The following is a 22,574-nucleotide window of genomic DNA, read 5'->3' on the forward strand; positions in this document are numbered from 1 at the left end:
TGTGTCTCATGCACCGATTTTAGGTCTCAACCAAATAGCTGCAGTTTCCTCCAGCAAGGATCAACTTCAGGATGCATTAAAACTCTACAATGTTTTGTTTGTGCTCTATTATATTCTATAATGGATATTATAGCAACATAACAGCTCAGTGTTCAGTAGTACTCCAACTTAAGTGTATAAGATAACACAACTTAAAAATCAGGGTCTGGTGTTGTCAGTGTGACCCTGAAGTAGAATTTGGACTACAGCCTAATGATAAATGTGGTGGTGTGATATGTATTTATATGTACCGGTCAGTAAGAAGGGTTGTAGATATAACTTTTTTTTTTTTTTTTTTTTTTTTTTTTTAATTAGCAAAAACTTGCCAGATATCTCGTGTTCAACTGTCTCCATCATAACTAACTTCTAGGTAAATTCTGAGGAATATATGACAGTAGCAGATGATTTCAGCCTTTTTTTTTTCAGATTTTATTTTTTTTTGGGCAGACTGATGTAGCTGTCCTATAAACTGATGGAGTTACTCACCATGTTAGTTGTTTGATTTAATTGCTGTGTTTATTATTCTATTCTAAAGTATTCATGCACAAATTTGTAGTATGTAATCTACAGTTTACAACTTGGCTGTGTACGGTTTGCAATTCCTACAATCATTTTAGTACAGAGTTCTCTTTCAAAACTCCTCGCAGCACAACTCTGTTTGGGGGTAAAATCCATGCAGGGTTTTTTTCCATGCTTGGATACAGTGCACTGTGGCATTGGCATAGAGTAAGACAAAGGGGAGGCCGTGATTCCACCACAATACGCTTTATTAAACACTACAGCAGAAAGGCACATCATAGCGCTGAACCCGCATGAGGGGTCACCACCAGCCCCAGGCTTCACTGTCATGGTAGACCAACAATCACACCCCACTGCTACATAGCCCCCCTTTTAAAGGTGAAGGTAACCCACAAACTCGAGCCAAGTCCCTGGGTGTGCACATTCCCAACCAATGCCATGGTCCTCGTTAAGAGCATCTCCTGCACAGCTGGGGGTGACGGCAGCAACAGCAGCTCTCCACCCAGCCGTCTTTCATTCTCTTCGCTGCCCACCATTATATATACTCAGTACTGGACCCTCTTTCCTGCTTCTTCAATAATATTTGGCTCAGTTTGTTCAGTTTTTTGTAGCTGTAGACTAGGCCTGGGTGATATCTTTTAAAAAATAATAAAATAAAAATTGGCAATTTGTGTGCATGGGGGTTTTTTTTTTTTTTGTTTTTTTTAAGCCTGCAGTGTGTACAGGAGTTGCAACTGACTCTATCAGACAATCCAACCATTGATTGTTTTTATCTGGACATGGTTGGTTTTTTCAAATGGCTTTACGAGGATATATGGTGGTCTGATATGATGACACTCCGATTCATGACGCATTGAGCATTCTCTCACAAGAACACAGATGGTGGCTCCCTGCTGCTAGACAACCAGCCAAAAACTCCTAAAGAAAAAAAGGGGGGGGGGGTCCTAGGCTGGATTGATTAGAGAAAGTAGGTGTTGAATAGTTACTGTAAACACTTCATCCAGGAGAGATGTAGATGTAACCATTCCAGTCTGGTTTCCGTGCTCACCACAGCGCTGAGACCGCTCTTCTGCGAGTTGTTAATGATCTCCGGTCTGCTGATAGTGGTTCTCTCAATATTCTCCTTCTCCTCGACTTAAGTGCAGCTTTTGATACTGTTAATCCTGCTGTTCTCATTTCTCATCTTTTTTCTATTGGCATCACTGACAGAGCCCTACAGTGGTTCAGGTCATATCTGACAGACAGACACCAGTTTATTACATTAGGCCCACAGAAGTCCTCCTCCTCTGCTGTTACCTGTGGTGTCCCGCAAGGCTCAGTTCTTGGACCCCTACTTTTCCTAATTTACAATTCACCCCTTGGGCAGATCATTCGTAGCCATGGCCTAAACATCCATTGTTATGCTGATGATTATATACAGTTATATCTCAGTACACACACGCCTTCAGATTCCCCTCCCAGTACACTAATTCACTGTATTCTGATTTAAAGCTCTGGATGCATAATAACTTTCTCATGCTAAACACTGATAAAACTGAAGTCTTACTGGTTGGCCCTAAACCTCTACTATCAAAGTCATCCGATTTTTCAGTTAGTATTGATGGCCTGATCGTTAAGCCTGTCCCTGTCATTAGAAATCTTGGTGTTTTACTCGACTCATCACTCAATTTTGACCTGCACATCAAAATCCTCACCAAGACTGCATTCTTCCATTTACGCAACATTGCTCGTCTCCGACCGTTCCTGTCTGATAAAGATGCCGAAACTCTGGTTCAGGCCTTCATCATGTCCTGCATTGACTATTGAAACTCCCTCTTTGTTGGTCTCCCTGTAAAGTCTGTCCAAAAGCTACAGGACAGTCAGAGCTCTGCAGCTGGAGTTCTCACCCACACTAAGCGTTCAGCTCATATCACCCCCGTTCTCTCTCAGCTACGCCGGCTGCCGGTCTCGTCCCGAATAAAGATTAAAATCTTACTTCTCACTTTCAAAGCTTTGCATAACCTGCTCCCCCCTCCCTCAGAGAACTGCTGACCTCTTACACTCCCTCTCGCTCTCTCAGGTCTTCTAGCAATAACCTACTTGCTGTCCCAGCACCAGACTTTCCACTTTGAGAGGGAGGTCCTTTAGTGCCATGGCCCCCAAACTCTGGAATTCTCTTCCTCAATCCCTCAGGGAGGCTCTTCTTTTTCCTCTTTTAAATCTGACAAAGACTTTTCTGTTTAATGCACATTTTCCTTCCTCCTCCTCTGTATTGTGTGTGTGTGTGTGTGTGTGTGTGTGTGTGTGTGTGTGTGTGTGGCTTTTTTTTTTGTTTTTTTTTTTTGCTATGTGAAGCGACCTTGGGTTTGTGAAAGGCGCTATATAAATGTTGTTAATGATAATAATAATAATGATGTGGTACAGCAGCTGCTCAGTGGCAGAGAGGGGAGCACTGCAGGGGGTCATGAACACGGCCCAGAAGATCATTGGCTGCCCACTGCCCTGCATGGAGGACCTGTTCAGCCAACATCCTGAAGGACACATTTCACCCGGGACATCATCTGTTCGACCTGCTGCTCTCTGGTAAACGCTTTAGGTCCATCCCATCCCGGACAAACAGACTCAAAGCTTTTACCCCAGAGCCGTGCGGGAACTGAACACTTCCAAACCCACTGACAGAGACTTTCTATAGAACACTGGGCTCAGTAGAACCGACTGAACTCCACTACAGATCTTTACTGGCACTGATTCATAGAACTCTGTACACTGTTCCAGTGTTCCTCTCCACCCCTGTCCTATTTATTATTCATTTGTTCTCGAGAGTGCGATCTATAATCTGTATTCTTTCTGTCAATAATTCTTAGATGTGCAATATTATATTATATTATATTATATTATATTATATTATATTATATTATATTATATAACGCTATAAGCTGTCCAAGGAATGTGCAACTACAACTGCTACCTCACCCGTCTATTGTCTATTGATTGATTTAGAATATAGTTTTATAGTCCTTTTTTTCTTTGTATTTAAGTTTTGTTTTTTTTCCCTTAAATCTGCACTTTATATATTTTAGCCTTATGTTTAAATTGTTTTGTATGTAAGGAAGTGCCGTTGGTTATGCTACAATGTTAAACGTGGGACTGAATTAAGAAAATGTCCCCACAAATAAACCTAAACATTTGTGCGTACAAATTGCAAAATGTTCACTCAGTGTTCAGTAAGGGGCTGCCTAGTGTTTTACAGGCATTAAAAAGACAATGTGGAACTCAGGAACACGTTGTAACAGGGAGCGAGGAGGCGGACGCATATGTGGAGATAAGCGACATTTATTATGGGCAAATCCAGGGTTATCGTTTAAAGGGTACAGGGTCATAGATCCAACAAGGATTGATCGGGGGAAAGACATGACAGAAACCAGAATCAAACAAGCAGAACAGAACAAACAGTAAATCAACCAGCGACCGGACAGGGGAAAACACAGACTTTAAATACATAAGGAACAGGCAGGAACACATGTGGAAACAATCAGGGGTGGACGCACAAAACAAGGGGGCTGGACTAAAAAAACAAAACAAAACAAAACATGAACACATGGACAGGGCTGGGAGGGGCCAACCTGAGTTCGTGTTTTTTTTTTTTTTTTTTTTTTTTTTTTTTTTTTTTTTTTAAATCTTACCTTTTGAGGGCTTTTGTTGTTCTGTGTTCTGCATCTGTTGCATGTTGTCAATACATTTCCTGAAGCCAAAGGCAGATGGTTCAGTTCTGACTGCAGTAAGGACTGTAAGGTAGGTAACAAAGCGAATAGCTAACAGGGTACTGGTCTATTTCAAACACATTCAATAATATTTGAGAAATAATATTAAATTTTCAGTTTAAATGTTTCCTGTAAAAATGCAAAATTATAGGTGTTTATAGTCAAATCATAAAATAATTGTATGCAAATTTCTCCACTGCTTTTTGAGTCTGTCGTCTGTATCTATATGATCACTCCTTTCTGGTAGAAGTGCAGGTAAATTATGTACTTCCAGAAACATCCACTGGGACAGTCCATCCACTGCGTAGTGTTTAGCTATATTGTCATGTTTGTGACGGGATATTCCACTCAGTTCATCTTTTTGACCCAGATGCATTCAAGTGCCAGTCACACGTTTCATGTTTGAAGTAGTTCAATACATTAAGTAGCCGTTCTTCATTTACTTTACACCACTGAGTAAATGCTCATTTCACTTTCTCTGCTGTGGGGATTCTAATGATATGTAGTTTTTTAAAACAACTGAAGATTTGAGCGCAGTAGAGTCGCTTCAGAGTGTGGAAACAAACGCTTGCTCACTGTTGCATAATTTACATTTCATTCACAAATCCATAAATGGCCTTCTATGAATATAATTGACATGTTTTCCATACTGAGCTAATACAATTAAAGCATTCAGCAGCTCATAAGCTGATGGTGAGGATTTGGGCCAGGCAGGAACTGCCCTGGCCAGAGCTTAAATAGCATGATGTTCACATGATTCACAGAATGTTCCGGCTTTATTTATGAAGGGATGGTGTAGTCTGCCTGTTTCTACAACACTGGCTGCTTGAGTTATATTATAGCCGAGTATGAGGTGGATTCTCCTGCTCTAGCTAATCTATATTTTGTGGTGTTTTAGCAGCAGTTATTAACAGTATCAATAATATAAAATAAGTCATGAAATTGTATCTATACTTTCAGAATTTATCAGTGTGCATGAAAAGTAAATGTCACTTTTTGGATTGCTTTGTACACAATTAATAATACGGTCATCATTTTCTAGTTTTTACTGCTATCACTAATGTTTACCAGCAAATTTAGCCAAACTAGTGTTCCCTGAGTAGATCAACAGTGGAGTTGGTTTCCATGGTAATGATGTCCACAATGACTCACCTTTTGATGTCAATGTATTTTTATATTTACCATTTAGGAGCAAACTTGCCCCCTAGTGTGTATGTGGTGTTTCACTTCACGGATGGGTTAAATGCAGAGGTGGAATTTCCCCGTTTTGTGGGATCAAAAAAAAAAAAAAAAGTATCACGTATGACTGAGCAAGTTTGGCCACATGAATCTAAACATGCTGAAAGTGTGGTAGACTGCTTTATTACAAAAATAGCTACAATTCATGAGGGTTTTCCTCAATTATTACAAGTCTTGATTAGTTTTTCTAAGTTTGTCAGTATCCTAATGAAGGAGCATGCAAAGTTGGATGGAGTTAGTTAAGCTAAACTCAGCCTACTTGGAATAACAGACAATGGCCCTAATATTTCAATGTTACGTAAACTTGAATCTGGTCATAAAAAATGAGGCCAAGCAAATTTGTTATTCATCAGTTTAATCTATGGCACATGTATACAATCAAACTCAGATCTGGAAGGCATGTAAACATGTAACAACCTAAAAATGCTTGAATTACAGTTTAATATCCGAAACTTTCCACTTGGCTGCCACCTTTTGTTAATTTGCTGAAGGGTCATAGCTATCCTTTTTAGAAAGGACTGGCCACGGATGCCCTAGGAATTTTATTGGGTTGGCACACTGCTAAGAAAAAATAGCACAATAAAATCCTGAGGAGACCTTGCACACATTCACTGATTTGAGCACTGTCCAGTGTGGTCTCCTGAAGGCGTCCACCAGTCCTAAAGCTTCTTATATCTTATTGCTTTTGACATCAGCTCTGAGTTTTGCTTGTAAATGATACTTCAGAGTTGATGCACTTCATTCACCAGTAGCTTGAAATAACTTTTTTAAATGTTCCTAGTTTTTATCGAGAGAGCCTTCAATGAAACTTACCATTTAAAAGCCGTATCTGAAGGCAAAAAAAAACGATAAAAGGCAAATCATCCTGAATTACGTCAGCGGCTGCGTCACTTACACCTGACTTAAAACACTTTCCCGCATCCCTGATCAAACCTGCCTTTACACTCTGCTGAGTATTTAAGATGTTATCTTGGAAAACTGGGAAAACAAACAGCTGCAGTTGAGTTTAGATTTATGTGTATTGTCAGATGCAGTTAGAATAAATGAACTAATAAATAAACAATGCTGGCGTCTACATTGGTGAATAAACAATCTGATGATGATGATGATGATGATGATGATGTCCACACAGGCAGACTGGACAGACGCATTTCACAGGTGTCTCAGTTAGAGCTTTTCATTGTGCTGTCAGCAGTATTTAACGTGTTGTTGATATACAGATTAGACAGGGTGAGTGTGGTCCAGGTTTCTAGATATAGTGAGAATTCTGCAGCTAATAGTCAAAAAACTTCTGATTTTTGTAAAAATCTGAAACACATAATAGACAATAAACCATCATCATAATAAATGTAATTCTTCCTGTAAGATGTGGGTTGAATTGGTGCAGACATGAAACCGTGGCCCAGTCATCAGTGTCTCTGCAGATTTATTTGAGGTTTTCGTCTGACGGAAAGTTTTGACGACGGGTATAAATAGTTTAAAATGAGAGAAAAACAAAGTAAAAGAATGAATGTGTGTAAAATATCTTAAGTGGATGGCCTGAATACGTCTGCTTTAACCCTTTATTAGGCCTTTACCTTGCACATCATCCAAGAGCCTCTGTCCAATGACTTTAAAGTATTTTTTTCACCTTCCAAGTGCAAATTAGACAGATAGGAAAGATGATACATGATGCTCTGTTTGTACAACTAATTACCTAAACAATTTAATTACTCCATCATTCTTAAGCAGATTCATATCCACACAAAACCTACTGTCTTGTTAATGAGACACTAAGAGTCACTGTGAGGAACACAACAAAGATCAGGCCATTATCTATGATCTGGAAGGCTGGCAACAAGCGGTAGCATCTCTAAAGTCATTAATGTACATTTTTCTGCAGAGTGAGTGCAACCAGTTACTTTTCTTCTTGTCTATCAGTGTTAAATAAGATTATTTCTCATAGGATTTATAACTGCTTGATTCTTAAGTATGAATTAATTTAAATATGTGATTTCGTGGCTTCCCTTGTTTTGCTGATCTGAGTGTTGCAATCAGAAAATGCACATTTCAGGTTTGAGAGGCTGAATTCTGTTCCATCCCATCCTGATTCTGATTCTTTATCCAACAGGTGGAGCTCAGTCAGACACTAATCAGATTCAAGGTACATTGTCTGTAATCGTTCAGCTTTATTTGCATTTTTTGTTTCTGATCGTTTATTTTTATTCTGTAACAAACGACAGCAGCACATCACAAACCATCACAACAGAAATCACATTCAGCCCAGTCTGTTCAGTTCAGTTTAACTGAGAATAATTTACTGATTAATTATTACATTTCCCACAGTAGAAAAACAAACCTGATTAGAGATTTTTACTCTGCTGTGTGAATTCAGTTTCACAGCAGTGTCATTTACTGGAATCGAAAGAATCCTTCAGTCAAAGTATCTATTTAGGTTCAATAAAGCTAGTTAATTTACTTGTTACCACATGAAGTAATTTTAGCTTTATCTAATGAGCCATTTTTACAGTGTATAATTCAGTTACATGAATACATTTTCAATTTCTTACATATCTAAAAAAATAGGTAGAGAAAATGAATGAATAGCTCTGTTCTCATTTAATAAAATCAGCATTTTTTTTACTGTATTTACTGGATTACACTGTATTTAAAAATACTGATTGCAATAAATTGGTGGAATGTGATCTCTTGTGTCTCATACACTGATTTTGGGCCTCTGCAGCTGTTGAACAGTTACCTCCATCATAAATCAGCTTCCAGGTAAATAGCGCTTTATTTGAGCTTCCCTGTTCCTTTGTTTATTCTTACCTCGGTATATTCTGTGTTCTGGCTCTGACATCTGGGTTATTCAATGACAGACAACTGACTGTACAGGCTACAATAAATACATGTCAGAAAGGTAAAATCATAATTAACTCAGTTCTGTTTAGAACAGAAACCAAGAGAATGAATTAACAGAAGAACATTTAATTGAGAATATTTAGTTTAACGATGCTGAGAACGCAGTGTGTGTACATTCCTTCACAAAATGAAAACGCTAAAAAAGCCTAAAAAGGAAAAGTAGATCTCAGTTTTACTGAATGAGTCTGTTTTTTCCACAGTGACCAACACGGGTGGGATATTGATGAAGACGTATGAATATAAGTCAGAAAGCACCACATGGGAAAACGCTCGTAATTCCTGTAGAAGTAAGAAAGGTCAACTAGCAAGTATAAACATGATCAACAGGAGTGTTTAGTTTTAGAAAATTACTCTGCATCTATAACAGTGAAAATGATGATGGTGGACAATCTGACTGAGGGGTCAAAAAAGTAAAAGTAGTGGCCCGAGGACTGATCCCTGGGGAAAACAGCACTGATAGCAAAGTTATGCTTACCAAGGGCAACAAAATGACATCTATTAGTGATATAGAATCTGAGCCAGATGAGGACAGTGTCAATGCCAATAACTGAAAGGTTGGAGAGGAGTATGTGATGATTAACATAGTCAAATGCAGCACTTGGATCTAAGAGGAGCAGAATATTGAAAGCACCAGAATCAGTAGACAGGAGATCACTAAGAACCTGTTAAAGCGCTGTGCTTTAAGTGCTATGCATTGTACGAAAAGCAGATTGGGAAGGTTCAAACAGTTAATTATTTATAATGGATGAAATGTCAGAGCAGTATAAGATACATAATTCTATTACAGTTTTTCCCAAATGTTTAAACGCATTTCTAGAAACTCGGCTCAGTTTCTCAAAACTCTAAACACAGACTGAAAATTATTAACTGCTTTGTTGAAACTCCACAAATATGTAGCAAAACTGATTCCTTCCACCAAAACAACATACACAGCTATTTATATGCTTATCTCTTGCAGAGCATCAAATAAACACTGACAAGACAAATTCAAAGCACTATTATCAGACGTATTTGTGTATGTTTTTGACTTCATGAGGCCACTGTACAAATTAAAATGCATACAAGTCCATAGAAATATGTTGGCTTTCTTTTCTTTATATTTATTTGGTGCAGTGTAGTACCCCCCATATAGCATTTACAGTACTGCATGTATATCTGACACACATGTAAGCCATTTTTACTGTATGTAGTATGTTGCCATTGTAATTTTGAAATTTTTAATTTTCACCTATGTAAGTACAATGAGAAACATGATGAGGAAAATCAGTTCACATACAAAGAGGAAACATAAATGTATTTATTGTAAAATACAAAGAAACAGATCACTGTTCATCAGACCTCTGATCTTGGTCAGGCCAGAGGACCTCATCTACATCAGCTGCAATTTTCTCCCTCGCCAAACAGCGGGGGAAAAAACGCCTTGCATGGCGAATCCATCCTTGGCAATCATCTGCGTGGATGTCATCACATGCCTCCTCCATTGCCTGAAGTAGTGCCACACGCTCGTGGGGTCTGCGTTCGTACACTTTCCACCTCCATGCAGAAAAGAATTCCTCGATTGGATTGAGAAATGGGGAATATGGTGGAAGGTGCAGCACAACAAATTGTGGATTGTTAGTGAACCAGTCATTGACCAGAGCTGCCCGGTGGAAACTTACATTATCCCAGAAGACAACATAGGAGGGCTGCTCTGGTTCTTCTTCCTGTGGGAGGTTGAGGAGGTTTTTGAGTTCATCAAGAAATGATACCAAACGAGGAGTGTTATAAGGACCAAGTTGTGCATGGTGATGTATGACCCCACGGGGACCAATGGCAGCACACATGGTGATGTTTCCACCACGATGCCCAGGGACATTGACAATGGCACGGTTGCCAATGATGTTCCTCCCCCGCCGCCTGATCTTATGCAGGTTGAACCCTGCCTCATCAATGAATATATATTCATAGGGAACAGCACTGGCATCCAGTTCAAGCGCACTCTGGAAAAAAAGGAAAAGGATCATATTAGACAAAAGGCACACGACAACACGGTCGATTGTGGACAGGCTGACCTGGTCAATGTTTGTGAAATGAACATTGTCTTCCAGGACTCTGTCCCTGATTTCCCTCAGGGTAATGGCATTATTTTCCAAAACCATGTTTACTATGGTGGTCTCTTGTTCAAGTGTGAATTTCTGGCGTCTGCCGCCTCTTGCTGGCCATCTTTCTATTCTGATAAAAGTATATACACACACATTATAGGATACGCATTTCACTATATTGCTACATAAATATAAAGACAAACATTGCACTATAGTGCACATTTCTGTGAACACTAAAACCAAGTGGTTACTTACCTATTCTCTTCTGTAAAAGCCCGGATAACTGAGGCTACTGTAAAGCGGCTCAAATTTGGCTGGACTCGACACCCAGCTTCAGCCATGGTTAGGCCATGATTCATTACATGGTCCACTAAGGTTGCCTGTATTTCATTTGAAAGATATCCTTGTCTTTTGCCTTCCTCTTCCTCGTCCTCTTTGGCCTGCTAGGCCTCCTCCTACTCTGACTCTTCCTCTGTGCTCCTGTTGCTCCGTCATCTCGCCTAACACCTGTATCAGTCACTTGAGGCCTCTTTTATACTCTGACAAATGATTGAAACGTTCTTCTAATTTAGTTTAATTAGGGTTTTGTATTTGAAGTTCAGTGATTCTTAGGTGACCAAGGTGTACTAAATGATGCAATTTGTGTTTAGCGATTTGCAAAGCTGTGATTTAGAATGATATTTGAGTGAGAACATATGGAATTGTGCTTAGAGTTTAGCCGTTTTGAGTCACAACGTTGAAACATGAGCTTCATATTTTTGGATTTGTGTGCATTGTTCCACATTTTGTGTGTATACAATGTGGAAAAACTGTATTGTCCATCAGGTTCAATGCCTCAGTGGATTATGTGTCATTTGTGTCTGCAGTTCAGCCCACACTTTGAATTTCCAGTTTCCACAGAAAGGTAGCTACTTTGCATTTCACTACCTTCTCTCACGAAGCATGTTCCTGTTCGTTTGGAAAAATCGTTTGCACGAATCATTTTATCAGGATGGCCTACAAGAAGGAATGGAAATGGTACAAACTAGTTGGAACAAATCTTGACATCTCCAAATGGTAGATTACTCTGTTAGTCTGCTCATCATGACATTCCAATGGCAAATCAGAGTAACTGGAGTTTTCAAACTGTTCAAAAAAGCGATCTTTTAAGTGTTGGAGTTTAAAATGTATAGGTAATTATGCACTAACTGCTCCTCTTCTACTTTCTAATATATTACTTGTTGCTTATTACTGATCTACTTTGGTGTTTCTATTATTTTGGCATTTCCTTCATAAAAGGTTAAGCTCAATAATGAAGGCAGGGTTTTTCTACTAATAAAAATTTGCATAGTACTGTCTCTGTATACAGTGAGAGGGAGGGACATAGTTTGCATCCATATAACTGTGTTCAAGGTGCAGGTTGATGGGAGTTAACATCACAAGGAGAAGAATATTATTAGTGAAAGGATTCTGGAGATTCAAAGTTCTTGTACACAAGAGGCACAGATCACAGCAGAGATGATGTCAGGTAAGACCATTTCCATCTAGTAGCAGATCAGCTGCTGTTAAGTGTAGGCTTGTTTTCAAAATATTTTCCAAAGTAATTAGGAGCTGCTATTGTAACTCGTGTGAAAGTGTTTCTGAGTGTACATCAGGCTGGGATTCTTTAGTCCAAGTTACGCACAGTGACGTGACATCCAAGCAGTGGCTCAGGACCAGGTACAGATAAGCCGCAGAGTTTTACTCATACATTTTCCACAATTGAAATTGGATTTTTTCCTTTCACTTTTCTGTGACTCAAACACATCAAATGTGACACATTTTTCAATATATAATAGCTGCAGCTTGTCGCTTGGATCTGTAGACAAAACAAAGACCAAAATTGGAACCATTATGAAAGTAAAATTTAAAATTTGCAGGATGTCAAATTTCCCTCAACATTTCCTAGGTGGCATGTAAAGCAAGAAAAAAGCAGTGGTCCTATAATAGAACCTTATGGAACTCCAAAGGAAACAATTTTTAGAAGAATGACTCTGTACTGACCCTATGATGACCTAATATTCATCAGATATTACTTAAATTATTTTAAGGCGGCCCCTAAGATGCCTCCCCAGATTTAAAATCAGTGAATGAATCAGGATCTTGTGATCACCTAAGATCCAGGAGTATCAGAATAGACTTCAGCACCAAGTCTCAGGTTTTAACATTAACATTAACATTAAACTAAAGTTGGTTGGAGTGAAAACCTAACTGGAATTTTTATAGTGTGTTGTCAGAGAACATGGATGCATTTCATTTTTGAAAACAATTCAATGATTTTACTTAAAAACGGGAATGTCTAAAATTGCCAATTACAGTGAGATCCATGCTTCTTTTTGTTAGTATGGTATTCACCAAAAAAGTCTTACAAACATTGGCAAACCCTACTTGACAGAATATATTGCAATATTTAGTGTATCGCTTTCTACACCATCAAGAATAGAGTTGCCACCATCAAAGATTTTCGTATGAAGTTTAAACAGCTTGTTTTTATCCAGTCCAATTGTTTCTGTACAAAGAATGAGTTTACCTGGTTCAGATTACCTTCAGCATAGGGACAGGTATATGGGAAAGGTTTCAGGTTTAGGCACTAGGCAGCATTGCAATATAATAACTGTGAAGACTATGATCTGAAGATGAACTGACGTCTATTATATCGACCTTAGACTGCATTATAAGCACAGCTACCTGTCTACTGAACCACTGATGGAGCGTTACATCAGCTCAAATTTGACAGCACAATATTGCATTTCGTTCAGATGGGTTGTGCCTCTTCATGCATTTTCACACTCTGCATTCATAGGTCGTAGAATAAAAGCTCTCGCCTCTCGTTTACATTTAAATTAAATGCTTAGCTTATTTTCGCAATTCACATAAGCAGCTCTACATAAAATCTCAGACTTTTATTAGACTGATCTCAGAATGATCTTTACTGTGTGTCCATTAACAATCATTAAATATGATCAACTTAATTCTCTAAAAAAGTGCTGTGTTACTATTTGACAACAGCATTAACTCCTGTGATGGCAAATTGGCTGATTTAGAACTAAATTTTGCTTTAATTCATTGTTGCTTGTTTATGAATGAGAGTTTTGCCTCTAGCTGGTGTCAGGGATGGTGTTCCTATACCTAAATCATGTAACAGACTGGCTACATTTTTTTTATAGATTGTCAGGATTGAAAAGACCATTTTAAATAAGTGACTTACAAATTATTCACTGTCTGTTAATAACATTTCAGTTTTGTGTTATACATTTTTTTAGCAGAATGTGTCTATACTGAGTTTTCTTTTTTATTATTTGCAGCTTCTAAGTTTTGGCTGTTGTACTTCACTGTATGTTTAGGTAAGTAAGTGCAAACACCGACACCCAAACCCACTGATCAGGAAGTGGGGCTGCAGTATCTTCTGATTTCAGGACAGCAACTGTTAGAAAATAATAATATTAATGCAACATTCGTAATTTGAGTGGAAAATGCAGCCATTTGTGCTTGTTTTAGACTTTGCCGATTTTTAAAATGTAAAAATACACAGTTAAGCGAACGCCGTATTTTTATTACAGTGAATTGAGAAGAGCTGGCCGCTTTAGGGGGCAGGTCAGTAAAACACGCTGAGCTTCAAAGAGAAACGTTTGTACAGAAATAGAGGCCAGTCCTGAACTCCGAAGGGTCCTAATGTTGTTGTTGTTTTTTTAGCTTTAAAAGTCACCCAAGATAATAATGAAGCTTTTATTATCTTCCTGCTCCGTGTGCGTTTCTCTGCTAAATACATTCAGATCATAGATTAATACTGAGGTATAGAAAATCTGTTTACATGTCTATCTACAATAATCCAGTTTAGTGTAGACATTACCATGACAACGATCATCATGTGAGGCCAGTCAGAATGAGGATGAGCAGCAGTGAGTTACCTGTTTTCAGCTGGTACTCTTGTGTTTTGGTTACTTTAACATGGCAGACTCAGGAAAATGTGCTTTACATGTACTTATTAAAGAAGTGGTGAGAGGAAGACGTCATGTTCTGAGACATAAACTGGATGCCAGTCTTTTATTAGGGGCAAATCCAGGGTCATAGTCATAACGGTCCAGGGTCAAACAGCCAACACGGAGAGACGGAGGGACAGACAAGACAAAATGAAAATAGGATCAACAAACAACAAACGATATCAAACAGTACAACCAGAACAATAGACAACAAAGACCAAGGCAAACACAGGGCTTAAATACACGAGGGGATCACAAGACACAGGTGGAAACACAGGTGGGAACAATCAGGGGCGGAGTCACGAAACAAGGGGCTGGACAGAAAAACACATGGGCAGGACTGGGAGGGGCCAATCGTGACAACTACAAACGAAGCATAAACTTTGTTTGTCGTGTCGTAAATCAGGACCATTCAGGAGGAGGGAGCAGAGCGCTGGGCTGAGTGTGTGGTTTGATGTGTCAGTTATGTGGATGTATCATCCTTAACCTATGACACGCTTGGCTTCATGTAAATTAGAGAAAAAAAATCAAATGAAAAAAGGCAAATCATCTTGAATTATGTCATCGATCACGACACCCTGCCGAAAATTTTAGTACCCCTAGCTTAAAACGTTTTCCCGCGTCCCAGCTCAAACCTGTCTTTACACGCAGCCGAGTATTTGAGATGTTATCTTGGAAAACTGGGAAAACGAACAGTTTGGATTTATGTGTATTGTCAGATCAGATTGAATAAACCTATAGATGAACTGTGGAGTCGAGACTGATGAATAAATGATTAAACGATGATGAACACACTGCATTAGGTACCGAGAGAATGCAGCAGTTAGGTTTGTTCACTGTAACAAACGTAAACCATAGTGCTCAAAAAGCTCTAAAGCTGCTATATGGTAAAGTCAGAGAACGCACATTTCAAGTTTGAGTGCTGAATGAAGTTGTATCACAATGATTTTGATGCTCTGTTTAACAGGTGGAGCTCCCTCGGACACAAAATCAGGTAATTTACGTAACCAAGTTCAGTTTATTTGTATTTTGTTTTGCTTTCTGATCATTTATTTTTATTCTATAACAGAAATTTGATCCATTATTTTAAACTTTACTATATACAGATATAGTAGCAATATTCGAGGTCAGTATTGATCAGTAGTGCTGCAACTTCAGTCATATAAGTAAACGCAACGTTTACAGTCTGGTCTGTTACTGAGTTTCCTTTTTAGGCTGAGCTGAATGTTTTCATATCACATATGAAGCCAGTTCTTCATTATGTGCTAGACTTTATGTGCTGCAGCTAATAGTCTTAGAACTTGATTTAGATTATTTACAAATCCAAAAGGCACCATAATAGACAACAAACCGTAATCATAATAAATGTAATTCTTCCTGTAAGATGTGGGTTGAATTGGTGCAGAAATTAAAGCGTGGCCCAGTCAGCAGTGTCTTTACAGATTTATTAGAAGTATTCGTCAGACAAACACAATTCAATTAAATATTTAAATAAGTTGAAGTAGAAAGAAAAAAAAAAGAATGATTTGAGTGTAAAATAAGTCAAAAGAGTGGAGCTCAGCCTGCTCCAGCATTTCGGCTGTGTCTTTCTGCAACTAAGACAACTAACTGCCTGTAACTGTTGACCTCAAGCCTATCCAGCTGCTCTTCCCTAACTGCCTGGCCTAAATACCTCCGCTTTCACCCTTTTTAAGCCTATTTCTTGTACATTTATCTGAGAGCCTCTGTCCAATCACCTTAAAGCATTTTTCCACCTTCCAAGTGTGTGAACTAGATAGATTGAACAGATGTTGCATGCTGCAGGCATGAGGCACTTATGGACCATGACTGCCATTGAGAGAGAGAGAGAGACAGACAGACAGACAGACAGTCCCTGGATCCATGAGTCCCCATGCTGTCCTTAAATACACACGATTCTAAAATGATCAAACCTTGGACACAAATGATCTCATCAAGTCAACAGATGTTCTAGTGTAATGTAAAACAGTGAAAACTCAGTTTCTGTACTTCCAGAGGACTTAAACACCAACGGGTTAATTTGCATTCATATAAAATAATTCATATAAATAAAATATTTCATTTTTTTTATTCTTGTTTGTTTGCTTGGCCTTGTGTCTTGTATTATGCCACAACCCAGATTGAGATCTCAGCACAAAGAATGAAAGACAATGATTTAAACGACTCCACTCATTATTTTTAAACAGCTTCATATTCAGACAAGACCTACTATCTTGTGAAGGAGCGGAGGAATTGGACAGATGCAAAGAGCCACTGTGAGCAGAACTACACGGGTCTGGCTGTTATCCAGAATCAGGGAGACTGGCAACGAGCATCAGCTGCTGTAGAGTCAACAACAAATGAAGTGTGGATTGGACTTCACAGAGATCCAGAGTGGAAGTGGTCAAATGGAGAGGACTTCATGTACTTTAACTGGGCTGCAGGTTGGGGCACAACATCTGGACATGATTGTGCTTATTCAGTCTCAGGAAAATGGCAGACAACTGACTGTACAGGCTACAATACATACATGTGTCAGAAAGGTAAAATCATAATTAACTCAGTTCTGTTTAGAACAGAAACCAAGAGAATGAATTAACAGAAGAACATTTTAATTGAGAATATTTAGTGTAAATAAATGAAAACGATAAAAAAGCCTAAAAAGGAAAAGTAGATCTCAGTTTTACTGAATGAGTCTGTTTTATCCACAGTGAACAACACGGGTGGGATATTGATGAAGACGTATGAATATAAGCCAGAAAGCGCCACATGGGAAAACGCTCGTAATTCCTGTAGAAGTAAGAATGGTGAACTAGCATGTATCACCAATAAACAGGATCAACAGGAGTTTGATCAAATTGCTCCCAAAGGCACAAACATCTGGATTGGACTGAGGAGAGATAATGGTGTGTGGAAGTGGTCCAGTGAGGAACCGTTTCAGAACTGGGCTACTAAAGATTCCTCCTCCATGAAGAACTGCATTGAACTAAAAGATAAAAAATGGTCTCCTGAAGATTGTTCAGATAAGAACGTGTTCCTCTGCTACACAGGTGAGCTCATATTTTAAATAACGCATATTTCAGTCTAGTTTAACCTTTCAACTGTACAGAAATAATAGAAATAATTCAATAACACTGCCTTTAATTATGTTTTTCCACAGGGACTCCCAGCTTGACTACACAGTCCACCAGTTCCAGTGAAATCACCACAGTGACACAACCCACCAGTTCAGCCTCCAGTGGAACTACTGACTCTAACACACCTTCATGTGAGTCGGTGAAGCACTTTGGGTAATTTTTGATGAAAAAAAAAAAAAATTCCCTAGCGCCTGCCTACCTTTCCCTAATGTTTTGCTTATAGAGATCTTGAAAACAAGTGGCACCTCAGAAATTGTTAGTCTGGAGTGTCTGTGAGCTGAAAGTGCAGTCGTTTTGATGGGGTTTCATTCTATTGGTTACTATGAGTAAACATAAACAATTAGCTTAAGGTGGCCATGATTTTTTATTTATTTATTAATTTTCTGTTCTCTGATTTATGCTGAGTACTAAAACTCTGATGCACAGCAAAACAGGCTGTTTTTTTAATTAAAATTGAGTTACATATTTAATCAGTTATTTTTGATACTACACTGTAAACTGAAAGACAGAGCTAGATATTATTAATTGTATAACAATATTTGTCATTTATTGTAATGTATCTGCTAAAATTTGCTTTAGGGCCTGTTTGCCTGAGTTTGAAGGAAAATGCACTCGGTGTGATGAATGCAGGGATACTCAGGATACAGCTGAGAAGCGTGGACGTACCACATGGCTAGCCTTCAGCATCAGTTCTAGAAGTGTGACTGTATTTGAGTCGTTTTTACATGTATTTATGTGTAAAATTCTGATCATCAGAAATAGACTCGGAGTCTGAGTCGGTCAGAGGGCCGCTTGAGACATGAACAGAAAATTCTGCACTGAACTCGTTGCTGTGAGCATTGAAATGGAGATTTAAATGGACATAAACGCAGGATCGGAACGGTGGTTTTCCAAACTGTATTATTGCCTGAATCGTGGCTTAAAGTCATTCTGGACGCACAGGTCCTGGTCAACAAGATGCGTGAACTACATCACTGTTTTAACCCTTTTGCAAATGAACACTAAAGCAGAGCGCTAATAGCAGGCATTAGTGATCCTGCTGGGTGTTTTGTTGTATTTCTTGGTTGTGGGATGTTTCACTCTGGCTAGGACTGTCAGGTTCCTCCGAGTGATCTGGTGTATGAATCATGTCATATTTGATCCTTTGTTTATAATATGAAGGCTAAAAGCCGAGATGTTACAGTATATAACAGTAGCGAGTGGGTTTTGGGTGATTTTGCAGCTGGACTGCTGTCTGTTGGATGGTCACAGAGGGATGAAATCACTCTGGATTGTGAGGGCAGAGTCTAATGAGTGATCTGATGTGTGAATCATGTCACTGTTTTAACCCTTTGTTTGAATATAAAGGCCAAAAAGCAGAACAATAATATCAGGATTTTGGGTGATTTTCCAAGCCGAATTACTCACTAATGCTGACAATCCAGCTGGATGATGTCACGCTAGCTAGTGAGGGCAGGGTCTGCTGAATGTCCTGATATGTGGGTTAAGCCTGTAGCTTCAACTGTTCTGAAGATCTGAAGGCCAGAATTTACCCACCGCTTCAGGTTCTAAGGGTTAATATTTAATCATCAGAACTGTGATTTGAATACGATGTGATGCAGTAATAACTTCTGCTTTTCCATTGCATACTTTAGATCATTTACATACATAATTTACATACATTACATAATCGTTTTAGTTACTGACGACTACAGAGGTTCTTGAGGTAACGAACCTTTCACTGACTTGCAATGACTGACATTGCGGATGCACTGAGATGGTTATACAATGGTGTTAAATTATTATGAAGTGTTTCAGATTATCAAACTATACTAGACAAAGATGACCTAAGTAAACACAAAACGCTGCTTTGAAATGATGTCATTTGTTGAAGAAAAAAATCCTGTTCAGCCTCAGGTGGTCCTAGCTGAAAAAAAAAATCCCCCTTTAGCTACTAAATCAACTAATTAACCAAATTCAATAGACGTTTGGGTCCACTTTTACCACCTACACCCAGGCATGACTACTGCCAGACCTGTTGAATCTAAATTTAAATCTAATTTAAAGGCTGCATTTGTTTTATTCATGTAATCTTTATTTAATTAAGCGGTTGGTCTGAAACATTAAAAAAATCATACATTAGGAAAAATAGAGCAGCATATATACAACCTCTATGTAAAATAACAAAGAACTTTTGCTTTTCATAATTTTTGGTGCATGTCATTAAAAGATTCAGAGAATCTGAGAAATCTCTGAATGTGAGAGACAAGTGTTTGCTGGCCATGATATTTGGGCCCTCAGGTGGCACTGCATTAAAAACAGATGATTCTGTAGTGGGAATCACTTTATGGGCTCAGGAACACTTCTGAAAACAATCATCTGTGAAAACATCCACTGCATCCACAAATGCTTAAATCCACAAAAAGCTCTAAAACAAAAAGAAGAAACCGTATATAAAGAGGATCCAAAAACACTGCCACCTTCTCTGGGCCTGAGCTCATTTAAAATGGACTGAGGTGAAGTGGAAAAAAAAAGTGTTCTGTTGTCCAACATCAACATTTAAAATTCTTTTTGGAAATCATGGATGCTGTGTCCTCTGGGCTAAAGACCACTCAGCTTGTTATCAACATACAGTTCAAAAGCCAGTATTCATGATGATACAGGTATGCATTAGTAAACATGGCACATGGGTGATGTGCACGGCTGTGAAGGCACCATTAATCCTGAAAGACATGCAAATGTTCTGGCAACATATGCTGCCATCCAGATGACGTCTTTTTCAGGGAAGGCCTTGATTATTTCAGTAAGATATTGCCAAACCCCATTCTCTATGTACTACAACAGCATTGCTCCATATTAAAATAGTCCGTCTGCTAAACTGGCTTGACTGCAGTCCAGACCTGACACTCACTGGAAACATTTGTTGTATTTTGAAATAAAAAATACAACAAAGGAAACCCCAAATTGTTGAGCAGCTGAAATCCTATTTCAAACATGAATGAGAGAACTTTTCACTTTCAAAACTGCAGCAATTGGTCTCCTCAGTTCCCAAATGCTTAGTGTGGTTAAATGAAGAGGTGATGAAACACAGTGGAAAACATGCCCCATCCCAACTTTTTTGGAATGTGTTGTTGGCATCATATTAAAAATGGGCATAGATATAAAGAAAAAAAAAAGGAGAGAACATTTCTCAGTTTCAACACTTGATATGTTGTCTTTGTAGCATTTTCCTTTAAAAATATGGTTTACATAATTTTATTTCCATTCTGCACAGCATCCCAACTTTTTAAGAAATGAGGTACTTCACTTAAATGGTCTTTTTAGTCACTGTAACTGTAACTGTATGAAGACACCACCTCTTTAAATAATACATAGTTTTATTTTATAAAATGTCGTTCTAGTATTTTTTTTGTCATGTTTCATTCTATTGATGTTACAACTTTTTAAGTAGTGTTGCTTCTTTCTGTTGGAGTTTCAGTAAAATAAAAAGAGGAGAGCTGAGGAATTATATTATAATTAGTATATTATATTATATTATATTATATTATATTATAGGGCACCCCAATGTAGTTTATGTATTAACTTTAAAGTAGTCTTCATCTGAGTATGGGTAAAACAAAGAGAGAGGAGAATTAAAGGAGAAGATTAATAATAATATTTTACAATTTTTTGCCAGGCAAAATGTTAGTGCAGTTATTGTAAAAGGATACTTCTGTTTCCATCCTCTAACACCTTATGGCAGACTTTGGTAACTTTACAAGCGGCTGAAAAAGCCCTGCTGCCATGAATACACTGAACGATGCATGCAGATTTTGCCTGCCCAGATGTTTAAAGCATGTAGAAGCATTTACAGCAGTTTCAGCATTTGTATTTGTAGAAAATAAAGGCAGATTTTAATTTGAAAACAATTCAAGAATAATACCTGAATGCATAGCTCTCCTCATGCATCAAATCACAGATTACACAAGTAATGCTGATCAGGAAGCAGAAGCTCACAGTTAGAAAACACAAGTGAAGCTTTACTTGTAGAATCAGGGACGTATGGAGTAGTCAGAAAACAGGCATGGGTCAGTTCCAGTAAACACAGCAGAGTAAGAATGGCGACCATAACAAACAAGGACAAATCCGAGTCCACAAAACATTTACATTTACGGCATTTGGCTGACGCTCTGATCCAGAGCGACTTACAATTTGATCATTTTACACAGGCAGGCCAAGGTGGTGTTGGGAGTCTTGCCCAAGGACTCTTATTGGTGTAGTGTAGGGTGTTTGCCCAGGTGGGGATTGAGCCCCAGTCTACAGTGTAGAAGGCTGAGGTGTTACCCACTACACTAACCAACCACAAAAGAAGCGATGGGTCAAAATCATAAATCCAACAAACCAGGCAGAAGTACAGGGCTGGAGGTTAGGGAGCTGGCCCTGTGACCAGAAGGTTGCCGGTTTGATCCCCAGGGCCGACAGTTCATGACTGAGGTGTCCTTGAGCAAGACACCTAACCCCCAACTGCTCCCCGGGCGCCGTGGATAGGGCTGCCCAGTGTGCTCACTGCCCCCTAGTGTGTGTGTTCACTAGTGTGTATGTGGTGTTTCACTTCACGGATGGGTTAAATGCGGAGGTGGAATTTCCCCGTTTGTGGGATCAAAAAAGTATCACTTAACTTAAAAGGGCAAATCCGAAAAACAGTTCAATAACACGATAAACCCCAGTAAAGAAAAAAGCCCAGAATGATAAATTAATCTAACAAGTCCTACGACAAATACACAGCTGAAGATATTTAGTACTCAGGTGAACTTGAACGGTGATAGGAGCATGAGGATGTGACTTTGCTGAGGAGTCTGGGTAATGGAGTTCGAGTCTGATTGTAAGAGCAGGGAACTAGCTCCGCCTCTTGATTCCCCAGTGGATTCTGGGGAATGCAGTTCTTGTCCATCTGAGGACTGACAG

At 38.8% G+C, this 22,574-nt stretch overlaps 1 protein-coding gene across 2 annotated transcripts in view; it reads left to right on the forward strand.

Moving 5' to 3' along the window:
* The window catches only part of LOC108442320 (cell wall protein DAN4-like), a 44,240-nt gene that overhangs the window by 19,768 nt on the left and 1,898 nt on the right, over window positions 1-22,574 (forward strand). Inside the window, exon 17 of one of the 2 annotated variants that reach the window (XM_017722309.2) lies at window positions 24-1,225. The exons of the other annotated variant lie outside the window; for it this stretch is intronic. Coding sequence (XP_017577798.1) covers window positions 24-121 — 98 coding nt within the window. The 3' untranslated portion in view covers window positions 122-1,225. Of the gene's footprint in view, window positions 1-23; window positions 1,226-22,574 lie in introns of those variants that run through there. 2 annotated transcript variants of the gene reach the window in all.

Source organism: Pygocentrus nattereri, chromosome 11 (genome assembly GCF_015220715.1).
Source record: "Pygocentrus nattereri isolate fPygNat1 chromosome 11, fPygNat1.pri, whole genome shotgun sequence".
Classification (NCBI taxonomy): domain Eukaryota; kingdom Metazoa; phylum Chordata; class Actinopteri; order Characiformes; family Serrasalmidae; genus Pygocentrus; species Pygocentrus nattereri.